Source organism: Chrysoperla carnea, chromosome 4 (genome assembly GCF_905475395.1).
Source record: "Chrysoperla carnea chromosome 4, inChrCarn1.1, whole genome shotgun sequence".
NCBI classification, from domain to species: Eukaryota; Metazoa; Arthropoda; class Insecta; order Neuroptera; family Chrysopidae; genus Chrysoperla; species Chrysoperla carnea.
In genome coordinates, this window is record NC_058340.1 from 52106820 (window position 1) to 52122707 (window position 15888).

The 15888-nt window shown below is 28.8% G+C and overlaps 1 protein-coding gene across 11 annotated transcripts in view; it reads left to right on the forward strand.

The window, feature by feature from the left end:
• The window catches only part of LOC123299234 (ankyrin-3-like), a 184131-nt gene that overhangs the window by 85242 nt on the left and 83001 nt on the right, over positions 1-15888 (forward strand). For all 11 annotated transcript variants that reach the window (XM_044881543.1, XM_044881553.1, XM_044881544.1 and 8 more), the window contains one exon: positions 3985-4068. In XM_044881543.1, the coding sequence (XP_044737478.1) occupies positions 3985-4068 (84 nt within the window). The remainder of the gene's footprint in view (positions 1-3984; positions 4069-15888) is intronic.

Below are 15888 nucleotides of genomic sequence, written 5' to 3' on the forward strand. Positions count from 1 at the left end.
GGGGCAGTCACACTTAACAGTACGAGCACCAAGATAATTTTAAATAAAAAGCTTGATTTTTTTATTTTAAGTTGGACTAAGTCTAAATAAATTCTGGAAATTTTAGGGGAGGGGGTTTGTCCAATTATTCAACTAAAAAAATAACTTCAAGAGTATAGGCATATGTAACACTAGTTTTAGTATAAAACGGTAGATGGATGGTATATTTTCATAGATTTCTCGAAAGCCAACGCAGATACCGAAAAATTTTGTTCTTATTTTTCATCTACATTAATGAAGTTATAACGAAATTCATCAGCAAAGTTGAAAATATGGTACAAATAATTCCAACCCTAAATCTAAAATTGCCTTGGTGCTCGTACTATCTTAAAGAAGTAAAGAGGTGGAAACAACACATACAGCTTGCTTTTTTTTACAATTAAATCCCATTCAGTTTTTTCGCTTTTTGCTCCAGTTTCGACTGTATTATTTACTCACTTACCTATAATCAACTCATTCGTGAAAACACATTTGTGAGATTTAAAGCTTTACGAAAATCTAATTACCACAAATTCGTTTTTTATTTTCCCAAAATACAGTAGGTAATTAAGGTATTACCGTTATCATGAGACTGAGAATTTATTAAAAAGTTTTCTTTCGAAAAATGATAAAAATTAAGCGTAAATGTGAAAGCAGAAATAATTTTGACATTTACCTGGTTTTCGTAAGCATGTTCCAAACAAAAGTTGTTTACATTTAAAAGAAACAACTTCGTACTGTAAAGTTTAACTCTTACTGTTTTCGAAGTAAAAATAATCTTTGGTCATAGATTATAAATGTACAGTAGTGAATGTTGTTGTAATTTCTAAACTCAGGTGAGTAAGGTGCACCAAAATCACACAAAACCAACTAATGAATTTTAATACATGGACTATCGTTTCCTGTATGTCGTTAAAATAACGCACTTTTGTTAATTTTGTAGAAATAATATTTATTTTATTTACTAATTTGCAAACATAACAAAAATTTCGCCTTTTTTGTTCCAATTAGCTTAAAATAAGTGGAATTCCTAGGGAAAAATGGAATTCCGCCCATTTCGACAGTACATTATCTTCCCAATATTAATTACAATAATACCTTTGTAACACCGTAAAACCATCGATAATTCCAACCATCAAGCTTATATTACATGTCTAAGATTGAGCCCATTATCATCTTCTTAGGTGGGTTATAATCGATTCGATGGTTATTATTTAAAAAATACATAGTGTTTAAAATTAACAACTGAACATCGTAGGTGAAAAGAGACTTTTTACCACTTACGTGGGATCAGATACTTGAAAGCAGAAGCAGATAACCAACTGATCAGATCAAGTATACCCAAACATGCCTAAACAAATAAGTACTGCCATTATATATAGGTATCGCTCAGATCCTTTCTTATTACTTTTCAGTAAAACATTTTAACCTTATTTTGCGATTAATTTAATTAACACTTATTTTATTTATTACCCAAGTAATTGGCAACTGTATGTATTAAGTTATAAGTATTTATAACTGCATTGCGACTATATACTATTCGAATAGGATAACTGAATTTCCAAAACAGAAGTTAAAAAATATTATAGCCCAAGGAAATATTTCGAACGAAATTCAAGATCGAAAACCTAAATTTTAACAAACAAACAAAAAAATTTGTACTCCTTTATAAAAGGCTACGTCTAAAAATAATTCAAATGCTACTTTGACATATGAAAAGGTATCAATAAACGTTTCCCTTGTGGCAATCGTTTCTCTTTTTGTCACTGATAATGTGCTGCACGTTAAGGTTACAATAGGTTACAATTTTGGAAAGCTTGTCTAAAGTCTTAAAATTAATCGATTAAGCATTTTTTTGTAAGCTAGGATTGAAAATGGGTTTATCCTTTTTTTCGCAGCAAACCAAGTATCATTAACGCGGTTTGTTTGTTTGTCGATTTGTCATAGACTACTTTTGCCATTGGCTATAAATGTCAACATATATTTTTTATTATGTTTAATGAGTTAATTTTTTTTTACGGTATTATTGCTGAAATTCTTTGTCATTTATTAACAAAAGAAAAATTTTAATATTTTTCATTTACATATATTTTGTTCAATGAAAGTGTAGGAGAAAACAGCGAATATATTTATTATTTATCTTATTGATAATGTCATATTCAGATTATGCAGAAGTCAAAGAATGATTGCTAACATGAATTTGGATTCGTATAGATATTTTCTATTTATTTTCATTTTGTCTTTATCAATTTATTGAATATTAAAGTAAGAATAATAAATAGCCCCACTTCTAGTCACGAAAAAGATGCGTTGGAGCTTATGCCTGTTAACATGATAAAAAGTAAACTAAAAGGCAAATCTGTGACGATCTGATACGACGTGTGCTTCCTGGGTGAAAATATTTCTCTTGGAGAATTACGAATAATTTTTATGTAAATTACATTTAAATAAATGACAATTAAAATTTACAAAATTTTAAAAACTCTCCACAAAATAGGAAATCCTTGCAAATTAAATTAAATTTTTTAGCTGAATATGCTAGAATTCTATTTATAAGAATATTAATTTCTGTATTATTTTTATACCATGTATATATGTAAAATATATCAAGTTATACTAAGTTAAGTTCCAAGTTTGTTTGTAACGCTTAAAAATATTGATGCTACCAACAAAAAAACTTTTGGGTAACGATGCCGACTAAGGGGGTAGATTTTATATAAACGAAGAAAAGGTAAAAAAATAGTGATAACTTGCTGACTGAAAAAAGAACGACCTATAAACGGGAGGGTACTAGAAATTTTTGAGAGTCGATGCGTGGCAGGGGCTGTATCTGAATAATGAAAAACTGGCAATTGGTCTACGAGACAAAAAAGTTTGCGAGCCGCTGCATAAAACTAATGACACCCATCTTTTCGTATCGGGGGTTACTTATTAAAAATAAGTTTTAATTCCACGAATCTTTCAGAAAAATAATGAATAATTCTATTTAATTTAAAAGTGAAAATACTTGCCTGCTTACACCAGGCTACAGGTAACAATAGCAGTAATAAACATCGCTGCCTGTTATACCTAAGGTTTACAGTGTAATATTTTATGGTATAGTAGAAATGGTTTTTGTTGTACATATTTTAAAGTTTATAAAAAATTATTTTGGACCAATGATGCTGCTGTAACTTTCCAGTAGCGGTTATCAAAAAACGATCTTTATAGACAACTAGAGACGTTTCAAACTGTTGGCAGAATTATTAGATTCCCGATTATCAAAATTATTGAACAGTTCAAAAATCTACTTAAAAACTGCTGTAAAATAAATAAATAAAAACTACAGAAGTACTATGAATAAATTGAGATCGAACTAGAAGGCAATGGGTATTGACAACTTTTCGTCTGACATCGAGCTATCAAGAAAGCAATTTTATATTGCTACGTATTTAAAGAAAAATGCCGAAGCAACCTTTTTATGCATGAACAAAATTGAGATTTTGAATTATGAAAGTGTAAATGAAATACACTTAAATATATTTACGCAGAGTTGTAAGACTACGTAATTCTTTAAGAGAAATATTTCTACCAAGGTGAATACATAGGATTTGACAGTGTTAGAATAATTCGTCGTGTCGAAGATATTCTTATTTTAAATGTAACTCGATGAGAAAGATACACTAATAAGTCATATTAATAACAACAAATTAAAAATTTAAAAGCCCCTGACACTTAATCAGATCTGTTCGATTCGTCTGTGGCATCGACTAAGAACATTTTCGAACTAATTACTTTTCAAAGAAACAAACATCTCACAAGCGGTTCATAAGTTTAGGAGCCACGATGCCAAAGACAGACACACAGATACCCTCCTCTGTTAACCGGGGGCTATAAACAACTTTCTTTAAAGCTCAACCTACTGTTAACATAATATTTTCCCAGTATTTTTTTTTAACATAAAATAAATATATGTGTATTTTTTAGATATAAAATCGCCCAAAATATCGAAGACACCACCACCGAGTCCTGCCGAATTCTTACGAGAACAAGCTGTCTCTGAAAACCAAGGTATGTGCTATTTCACTTTTTTATTATCATATTACTTTTGTCTTAGCTTAAATATATTTATTACTCTTCTTAGTTTGCCAAAAGCTTTAAAACAGTGGAACACATTTTGTATTTTAATGAAATGTGTTCTTAAAAGATATTATCATTCTGGTTACGATTTTATTTTACTTCAATTAATAACTAGTTGTTTACATTATAAAATGAAATTAAGGATATTTTATATAACTTAAAAATAAACTAGCTATAATCCCTTATGAATTTCCTTCGAAAGTTGAGTTTTCTGTCAAGTAAAAATATATCTCGACAAGAGATTAAAATTGACATACCCATATGAGTGAATTATACCTACCATAAGTACTTAATATTCGCAAAAACGAAGAGAATAATTTGTAAAGTTGAAGCTAAAAATGAGGATGAAAAAAACGTTTCTACCAGCAAGAAACATTTTTTTTTTTATTTGCTACCAAGCGTAAATTGATGAAATGAAAGCATAAATAAATATATTTGAAAATGATTAGGTATATTTTCGAAAATAATTGAATATAATTTGTTAAATCTCAAATTTAGAAGTGAAAATTATCTTATTTTAATATTTTGATTACTCAATCTTCAATATTAACTCTGCAAAAATTTGCCACGATTTTAAATGACAATTTTTTAAATCTAAATTAAAGTTATTTATTTGATAATAATTTGGGCTGTTTTTTTGTAATGTTCGTAGTAAAGCAAACAAATTTTGTTGGTAAAAAACAAAAGGTAACGACATCCAACCAAATGAGTGACCTGTTTATTTATACTAGTGCTCGTCAGATGTTCAAAGTTTGACCATATTCAGCAATAATTTCAAAATTTTTATTGATAACATCAGTGCCCGAGTGCCGGCAACGCAAGGTTCTGGGCCGTTAACTTTTTGCAAGACCTTTTTATGTTTTTTCCAAAATTCTGAAAAATGCATACAATAAAAATAATATAACATATTTATACGGATCGGTATTGTGATTCCGGCTGATTTTTACGTTTCTAAATAACTTCATGGTGAAAAAATCTAAAATCAACAATAATTCTTATTGTTATAGTTTAGACGATTTTTTTTCATAAAAACGTAGTTCATTCGAAATTTATAATCGAAAATGTACCATTTCCCATAAGGTTAAATTTCGAAGTTTTTTCTCAAAATCTTCGGCAATAACATTTAAATATCACTTGTGATAGTAAATAAAGAAGCTGGTCGAGAACATAATATATCCAAAATTTTATCGAAATCCTGTACAAATCACTCAACTGTGAATACTAATTTAAATGATTATAGAAAACAAATCATTTGGAGAACGAGCACTAAATTCCACACTTTTGTTTAAGATGTATATAAAGCTTAAAATTTGTATTAACCACCAAAAATTGCTATGTTTCCTTGTGAACATTCAAGAAAAATCGCGAATTCTACAATCAATATATTTTTAAGTCTTTTACGCGAAACGATTAATAGTGCTTTTGATTGTTCATTGCTTTTAAATTTTTTTTGGAATATGTTGCCTGATGTTCCTATAGGTCAAAGCCTAAAGTGTAAATAAATCTTATAACGTTTGTTGTGGCAACACTTCGTATTCTCTCGTTTTACATCCATACGTCGTACTGTTCTATAAGCAACATAACAAATTCTCTTTACGATACCCTTTTTGTCGCACACAATATAACTTTCCTGATTTTTCGAAAAAAATTTTGTTTATGAAGTTCAACGTTCTTCGACTACTGGGAATGAGTAATTAATTATGTTTAAGTTAATGGTTGCGAAATATTATTTCATATAAAATTTTACCCTTGAACATCAATCTAATGAAACCTAAATAATACATTTAAAACATTAATAATTACGTCTGCAGATTAGTATGACTAATGGTGATTATACAGTATAAAAGCTGATTAGTATATTAAAACAATTATTGAGAAATAAATGTTTAAAAATAAACGCACAAAAAAGTAAAATAGCTAATCAAAAGCTTAGTAAATCCACCGAAAAACAATAGGTAAAAAGTAAAAATACCTCATATGACAAGATATTATCTTGAATATAAATTTTAAAAAAAATTTTTAACATGTTGTTCATTGCTTAGAAAATTTCACTAATCAATAATTATTATAACTTAAAGTTTTATTTATTACTGCCTAATAATTTTTGAATTTTATTCTTCTTAATTTAAAATGAGTAAACAAATTGGCATTGCTATGGTATAATTAATATGGCATAGCTAAGTATACCTATTTATCAAGGGCATAACGATATTTATAGCAAGCGCGGATCCAGCCCTCAAAAAAGGTGACAGCACCCGAAAATCGGCCAAACGCGAATCGGAGTATGAACTCGCTCATGATCAATTTAGGGCATTCCTTCAAAGGAAATATTTACAAAATATATGACGCCCAGTCCAAGATTTTGTACAGTAAATTTTTAAATTAATAAACCTGTAAAATGTTAGTTTGTTCGCTCACAAAAATTACAAAAGTCAATGTGCGTTTGTTTACACATAACAGTGTCACATTTAGACTCTAAACTACTGAACCAATTTTGATGAAATTTTTACAACTTCAAATTAAATTAAACGCCAGCATACATTTTACATTAAATAGTTTTATTTAGGTTCTTTACTTAAATAACAAGTTCAACCTTTCGTTTTTTTGGCAAAAGCGTTGAGAATGTCATCGATTTCCTGATGTTTAGGAAAGCAAGCCCGAATAATCTTTTCGGTCCCATTGAGGCACGCAACCAAAATTTTACCCTGCGAAGTGTAGAAAACGATCTCTCTGCAGTAGCTACGCTGGCTGGAAGAGTTACACTACAAATCTTGGTCGCATGCTTCAATGAAATGAGATACCGACTCTGGTATGGCGGAATTATTTTCACATTCTGTTTTCCATTTGGCAATCCAGAGTCGGTATTCATTTATATATAATATTTCACTGCCTGGATATCGATATTCAAGTATACTTGACACCAACATTTGGTTCATTGATAACGGAAGCTAATATAGGGGTACGTAAATTGATTCCCTAACGTACTGTTCTACCGATTTCGCTAGGTTTTGTTTCTACTTTTCGAATCTACATGCTTTAAAACGAATTTTCGAACAAAAAAAAATTTTTCCCTGAAAATTATCAGAAGGTGGGTTTAGTATCAAATTAGGAACAATAAAATAAGCTAACTATTAAAAGCGATTCATTATTTTTAAAAAAAAATTTTAAATCTTAAGTCTATTTAGGTGATGGACATGCCCATCATTCCCATCATGCCCATATGGGTGGATCCGCCACTGATTTATAGCAGTGGGCGTGTACAGTGGATATAAACTGCCTTTGCTTAAATCCCCTAAGTTTATATTAATATAGAGAATAGAGCATTTTCGGTAGATACCCATATTCATTTCGATGTGTATTTTGTCAAAACGTATGAAAGTTGCCACTCTCTTTGTGGTCAAACTTATTTTTGAAGCTCGACTACCATGTGCAGTTCTCATTTGTAGAGTCATCCAAGAGTTTCTCCTTTCTTATCTTTGATAATATTTATAACATACCTATATTAATAGTAAATGACCTTGTTCAGCTTGTCTTAGCGCTTGAAACCCATTGTTTTTTACATGTTTCTATCCCAAACACTATAAAGCAGGCATGGGCAAACGGGACTTACAGAAGTCTCTCGGACTCTTTACCTAAAATACGAGTAAGACAGAGAGGCAAAATGTTTTTCTACCTATCTCATTACTATTAGAGAAACTGAGATAGGTAAAAGAGTCGTAAACCCGTCTCGCTTCCTCCTCTATGAGCAATGCGGACTTGGATAAAGAGACACTTGTGTTAAAGTTATAACAATGGTTACTTCGACTTAAAATAACTCGCGATTATATATATGAAGTGGCTAAAGTGGAATCCATCAAACTATAATGTCTTGACAACCAGTGCTTATCGCATTCTAAAATAATCCAGTGAACGGCTTATCTTTGAGCTCTTACGAATCTAGTTGATTAGTATTGCTGCCAAATAACATAAAAATTTTCCAACAATTAGATTTCATTAAACCTAAATGGGCATTATATGGCCTACAAATATAAAACTGAATCTTAATCAGATTAAACCATTTTTGGGTCAATATTAAGAGTTTCCGTCATGAGTATCAGATATTATCTGTGTTCTATTTACTTGTAGGTATATTATTCGAACATAAGTAGTAAGTATGTTTTTATCGAGAGTCGGTACATACGTGTGTTTTATGAAATTCCTTCAAACAAAAATAATAATATATTCATTTTAAAAACATTAAAAATGATGCGCTATATGGCTTCGTATAATAGTATTATCTTACAAACTTGACAACTTGTATAACAAGTGTATCCCATTTCGTGTCCTATAATTTATTATTGTTAAACAAAAAACGCATGTAACAAACATTCTAGTTATATGTCTTAAGTGTGATATTGTGGTTTAAATTGACCATTAGTGTGAGCTTTTAATTATATTAAATTCCTTCCGTTTTATTTATTTTTTGATTCCATCAAATTATTAAACTCAGGTATGATTTAATAAATTTATCTAATTAATAATTAATTACCTAATTAATTAATATTTTATTTTCTCTTGTCAAATTTTAAGCTTTGAACAGTGTTAAAATATTTCGGTAGTGTTAAAACTTAACATAGATTTTCTATGTTAAATATAGGTATTTAATATAATTTTTTATTATACCAACATCGCTTAAAATTTAACAATTAATAAAGTTGGCAAAATTGTTGAGGATATAGTTTTTAACATACAGTTTTACAGTAGTTTTTTTTTTTTTCAAAAATGATTATAAGTTTCTTTTGAATAATTGTGGATCAGTGAATTTTCAGTTGATAATAATATTTAATTAGTAGTAATTACCAACTGTTTTTAAATTTTATTGGCGAGAACTAATAGTAATTTAACAAAACAATTCAGATGAATTATTTTTACATTCACGTTGTCCAGGGAATTGTTACAACAATTTTTGTCAACTTTTAAAAATACTATTTTTAAAATGTTTTTCATTGTCATATGAGGTACTGATGATATTTTACCATATTTTATGCATATTTATCTATAATATTTAAAAACTAACAAATATAACAATAAATCGTAACCAAATGATAATTCCTTGGGTTTAAGGTTTGCATTTGTATTTTATCAAGTAGAAACTTTTTAGTTTTTAGCAACGAATTTTTTAATATATGTATAATTTTATATAATAAATTATTATCTATATAATCTTCATGTGATCTTCTATAATATTTTTTTAAATGTAATCAATAAAAAAAATTCATTCGCATAATTCAACTAGAACTGATATTATTATTAAATAAGACGTTTATTAAAATAACATTAAAAATTGCTTTTTAAACATAATTGCATTAAAATTTTTCCTCTCATTTATACACATGCCAATTGAGCATAAATGCAACGTTTTTGAATTATAAAAAAATAATATTTACAGATAAACGTAAATTTACAAAAATTCAAAAAAAAAAATGTATCATGTCCTCAAACTTTCAAAAATTTTGGTACATAAATATAATCGATTTATACACAGGTCTTACAGAGTGCAGTTTCTTAATTAATAATAGTAAAATGCATTTTCTCTATAATAATTCAGGCAATTTATAAGTTAGGACGTGAACTTTTTCGTAAATGTTACACTTGGAGAAAAAAACAGATCAGATAATAAATTTATTTTCTACAAATTTTTTAATTTTCCTAAAATTAATCGCGAAATTCTAAAAACAGAATATTCGATTTAATATTTAAATTTTTTATTCCAAGCATTAACTAGTGAAACAATTTTTAGAATTTTTTGTCTTATACTACAATAATTCAAAAAAGAAAATATTAATAGACAGTAACGATGATGAAGTAGGATGATAATTAGTGACCGACTGAAATGCTGTAGACGAAGGAAACCGGTGATTTTACGCCCTAGCCGAAAAAAGTGTAAGAGTAACGACATATAATAATAATATTTATTTTGTGATAATAGCTCTAGATAATACAGTGAAATAGGAATCCTTTCGGGAGCGGCGCTAAAATTGTGTAGTTTGCAAAGATCCGTGAAAGCGTCCAGGAGTAAAATAATATATGTTGATAGTTTAGGCATTCATGTTGTCAAAACATCATCAAAGTTTTTAAACTTCTACGGGGGTCTAAATTCCTATATATGGACCTGAATATTTAAAAAAAGTTCTGAATAGATTTTGGTTTCAGCCGAAACTAGAGCAAAAGCCAAGATTTTGATTTCGGTTAAAATTATAGTTTCAGTCGGACAGTCGGACACTTTAAGTTAATCTTTTTCTTAGATATATTTTTATATTTTGAGGCATTAATTTGTAATTTTCTGCTGCAATAATATGAAATGTTTCACAAACAATAAAAAATAGATTGTGTATTTATTATTTAAGGCAAATTTTATGTGAAAATAGCTAAAAACAAAATAGGTACCTAATAAATAATTCGAATTCATTAGATTGGTAGAGCTCTGATACAGACGTTAGAAACGATAGTCTAGAAAATTAGAATTGAACACTCTGCTGCCTTCGTTTCGGTTAAAGCAAAATTGCACTGCTAAAAAAATATTTGCTTCTACTTCACTGCCGTATGATTTAAAATGTATATTTCTATGTATTATACTTTTAATATAAATGGTTCTATTATACCGACGGGTTATACCCTAACCCAGGGACTATACTCTAATACAGATTCTAACGTTTCACAAAATGATGTAACACACCCATTAATAGGTAGAATTGCATGATTAAAGCATAAACTCTTGCTAATAGGAAAGCTAGGAAAATAATTTAATTATTAAAATATTGTAAAAGTGACACTTCCATAATTATTATAGAAGATCATTATAAATGATTATATAGTAAGTAAGCTTTGTATAAAATTGTACGTATTATTATCACGGTTTGACATCAATCATGAAATTTTGAACACTTTGAATGTTACATCAAAATATTTTTGTATAAATTCATATAGAAATCAATTCTATAAAAAAAATTTAAAAAAGAAAGAAAATTAATCACATAAATATCACAAATACATTTGAATGAAAATATTCACCAAAAAAAATATTTATACGAAATGATTTAATCATTTGTTAAAACTACACCGTTACATCGCTAAAGTAATTTAATCACAAATAAATTCGTCACTTACCTATTATTTTTATATAAGTTTTGTTACTTGCTGAATATGAAGAGGGGGTGGAGTGATGTGAATAAGTAATGTTAGTAGGCTATAACGACTCAAATTAATCGATTTTTGTATATTATTGCCTTAATCCTTAACAAATAGAGTTGTTGCACATCCATTTAAATCGAGCATTGTAGTGGCTATTTATTTTAGACGCTTATGTAAAATTTTAAAAAGTTGTATGGTAGAAAGCTATTGAAAAGCTAACAAGCTGGAAAACAGTAAACTATAAACTTCTGTCTTATTTAACTTGACAAATAAATATTTTGCTTTAAAGAAGCGCTATTTTCATTTGAATGTAACCAATAATATAGCCTGACTGGAAATAGTAGTTATTTTTCTTTCTTAGCCAATAAAAACTCCATACGTGAAAGGGACCGTGAAAATAAGTGGCTATTTCTGGTTAACCTAAACTTGACGAAAGCTTTTTTAATAACTAGAAACGTTTTGTAATCTTGATGGTGGTTAGCTGACACAAATAAAAAAATATGCGAAGACGCTCTCTCCAGACATTAAGCAATCCATAAAGCAATAATTTACGATTTTCTCGAAAGAAAATATATTGGCGATATATAGGGCGCCAAATATTATACAGGATATTTCAACATTCAATAATAAAAAAAATGTAACGAGTTCCAATGATATTGTTCTCTTTCGATAGCCAATATCGTTAAGTTGATTACGGTTATAAAAAACTTACTTGGGTACTTACTAATGATGAATAAAAATTTTAATATTATATGGAATTTCAAACGATAGAACAAATGACAGCAACTGCAACAACTCTATTATTGTCATCAATATTGCCTATTTATAAATGTCTACTCCTATTTTAATGTTTCCATTCTAATAGATAAGCATTATACTGACGCTCTCTAAGGCCTGTTGTCTTGCTACAATATTGTCAAAAAGTTTTGGATTATGTGCTCGGTGAGAGTATGTAAACTTGAAATAATGTATAATTTTTATCTATACTAACTATACCACTCTACTGTTTCTCAGTGTACGATGAGTTGTTTAAAATTCTAACTATACTTGTTTCTGTTCAACAATAAAATTTTGTAACTTTGCTTTATTATATACAGGATGTCTACTTAAGTTGGCTACATTTGGAAAACTTTTTATACCATGTGTATATGAAATATACATAGTATATTAAGTTTAGTCCCAAGTTTGTAACGCTTAAAAATAATGATGCTAGGAAAAAAATTTTGTCATAGGTGTTCATAAAATCACCTAATTAGTCCATTTCCGGTTGTCCGTCCGTCCGTTCGTCTGTGGACACGATAACTCAAAAACGAAAAAAGATATCGAGCTGAAATTTTTACAGCGTACTCAGGACGTAAAAAGTTAGGTCAAGTTCGTAAATGAGCATCATAGGTCAATTGGGTCTTGGATCCGTAGGACCCATCTTGTAAACCGTTAGAGATAGAACAAAAGTTTAAATGTAAAAAATGTTCCTTATCAAAAATTTAACAACTTTTGTTTGAAACATTTTTTCGTAAACATCACTGTTTACCCGTGAGAGCACCAATTAGGCGGAAATTTTATAATATGTACTATACTTGATTATCAGTTATGTATGTGCCACATGTTTTTATGTGTTATGTGATAAAGAAATCAACACTGACTATGCATGGTATTTCAACAACTAACTTAGTCAATTGTTTGTTTTCACTTGTTTATTATAAAAGTTATTCATTATAAAAATCTTTACTTTCAAAAATATTAACATTCAGCTATTTTCTTTTGACATCCAATGTACAGAGTGTCCACAAATTGAAAATGTTCGATAGAAATGTTAATGGTCGTTTAGAAATTTAGACCATTTAGAACAGATAATTAGGGAAACGGTTAAAAAATCACTATCGAGATATGTAGTGTATTTAAAGAATTTTGTAAAAGAACAAGTAGATGTATGGAACGTGAAGGTGGGAACGTTCAGGCAAAAACGAACTGAAGATAATTTTTGGTAACGGTAACTGAAGGTAACGGTCAACAATAATAATTGTAACGTTCTGCATTAATTAATTATTTTTGTTGTAATTATTTCCAGTTAGCAAATAAACATTTTCAGTGCGATGACTGGTTAATTTGGATCACAGATATCGTGTTTTATAAATAGTAAACAATTCAGTACACACTTAAACAGTTATATTCAGTTCGTTTTTGCCTCAACGTATCCCATCTTCGTGTTCCATACATGTAATTCTTCTTTTAGAAAATTTTTTAAATGCACTCCAACATATATCAGGAGTGATTTCTTAAACCGTTTCCCTTATTATATATTGGAAATGATCTACAAACGACCCTCCGTCTCTTCTAAACGACGGTTAACATTCCTATCGAACTTTTTCAATTTGTGGCCATCCTGTACATTCGATACTTTTCAAAAGTGAATAGCTGAAGGTTTATGTTTTTTAAATCAGAGATTTTTATAAAGAATAACTTTTTTCGTAAAACTTAATAATCAAAAAGTTTTCTATATATAACCAACAGAGAGTAGGTATCCTGTATATTACAATGAAACGGTCAATCATTTTATCTCAGTTTTCTACTTTATCTCTAGAAAAAATACATCCATAAACAGTTAGTTTTTTGAAAATTTCTGACAGTTTTTTATAAAACTTGTTAAAAACACAACATCTGCTATGCCCTCCGTATTTATATCCGAACTATAAATAACCTTAATAAGTATTAAAAAATTTACAATTTTCTGACATTATGGCCATAGCAAGACAACAACCTTAATATGCATGCTTCATTTAATAATCATATTTCCACTTCCCACTGTACATAAGAATATACTGATGACACTGTACAGATTTAAAGTTTGATTAATAAAAATAAAATATTTTCAATTATATGTAAATATCCAACCTCCGTAAATCCTTTAACAGACAGTGCCGTGTGACATGAAATTGACATTGGTACACAACTTTATCCCTAGCATATAGTTGCTAAAATTCCCTTAAACAGTTTTAGGATCCGATTTTAATAGCAACAAGTTATTCAGACCTATTTTACAACTAAATCAAATTTCCTATTGTAGGATCACGATATCGAATGTATACGCAAAAAAAAAAGTTAACAGATGAAATCTTTACAGCGCATGCATCGGACGTACGCATACGTTACCCGAAAAACCGGCATATGACTAATTTCGAACACGATTAAGCAGAAATGCATATAACAACTTGAACTGCATGTAGCCCGTATAACTGGATAGTGAATGCTGTTGGCAGTATCGCAGGCTTCTTGGTACATAATATTTGCGTAAAATAATGACTTTTCTGTGTACAAAATGTCTTTTTCTTTGATTCAAAAATTTACATACTGTATAATAAATAATGCATACATTCTCACTTCTATATCGGGAAATAAATATACATTTTTAATTCGCTTGATCTGTTATTGTTGTTGTCACTTTGTTGCGATAATTATGTGCAATTCGATAATCTAGATAAAATGATTATACATTCTTTTTCAATAAATTCAATTGGTTAGTTTATATTTATTCTTTTATAATTTTTCAAAACCGGATATAACTGATGGTTTCTTTTGAGAGATTTCGTACTTCTGTTTTCATATGATAGAGAAAATATTTTTTTAATAAATACCACTTTGGCTTCGAATGCTGAATGTTAGCTTCTTAGCAATCATCTAATAATACGTTTGCCCTGTTAGAAGTTTTCTTCTCTTTATTGTCAAGTGTGAGAATTAAATGTAACTTCTTTTGCTTGAACCTTTTAAAAATGTACACAAATAATTGATAATACTTGTTGTGCCTTAAAAACACATTCACTTTCAAACTTCTCATAATAATGAGAAAATGAATAACTATACAAAGAATTGTAAATTTGCATTATTTTTTAGAACACATAAAAATTTACTGAAATAATATAAAAAGCGTTTAGCATGTATTGATAATTCACATTTACAACCGTACAACATAAAGTATATAATAAATATAACCACTTATACAGAGTTTTTCACCATAGCTAGTCTAAGGCATTTTTTTAAGAAGGAGCCATAAGATAACATAAACCTATATTTTTAATAATATATTTACATTGGAATGTGTAAAACACAAATCATGTTAATACAAGCTCATTATTTTGTTGTCAATAAAACCATTGTATGAATTTATTGATAAAAATAATGAGCTTGTATTAACATGTAATTTGTTTTTTACATATTCCAATGTAAATATATTATTAAAAATATAGTTTTATGTTATCTTACGACTCCTTAAAAAAACGCCTTAGACTAGCTCTGGTGAAATGCCTTGTATAGATTGTATATGACACTGGAATTATGTGCAGTACAAATTTTGCATGGCTCATACACTTTTTAACACTCAGATACACAACATACATCATAATAAACAGGTGTTTTAAAGCAAAAACATTGCCAGTGTGCTATGATTATTTAGGAGAATTGAAATCACTAAAGCCTATTCTACTTGAAATCACTAATCTTATGACAAGTTGTTAAATATCGGATGCCAGACGTATGGGCAAAATTATAGAATAGGCTTTGCTGTTCAATAAAGATTTGCTCCAAGAA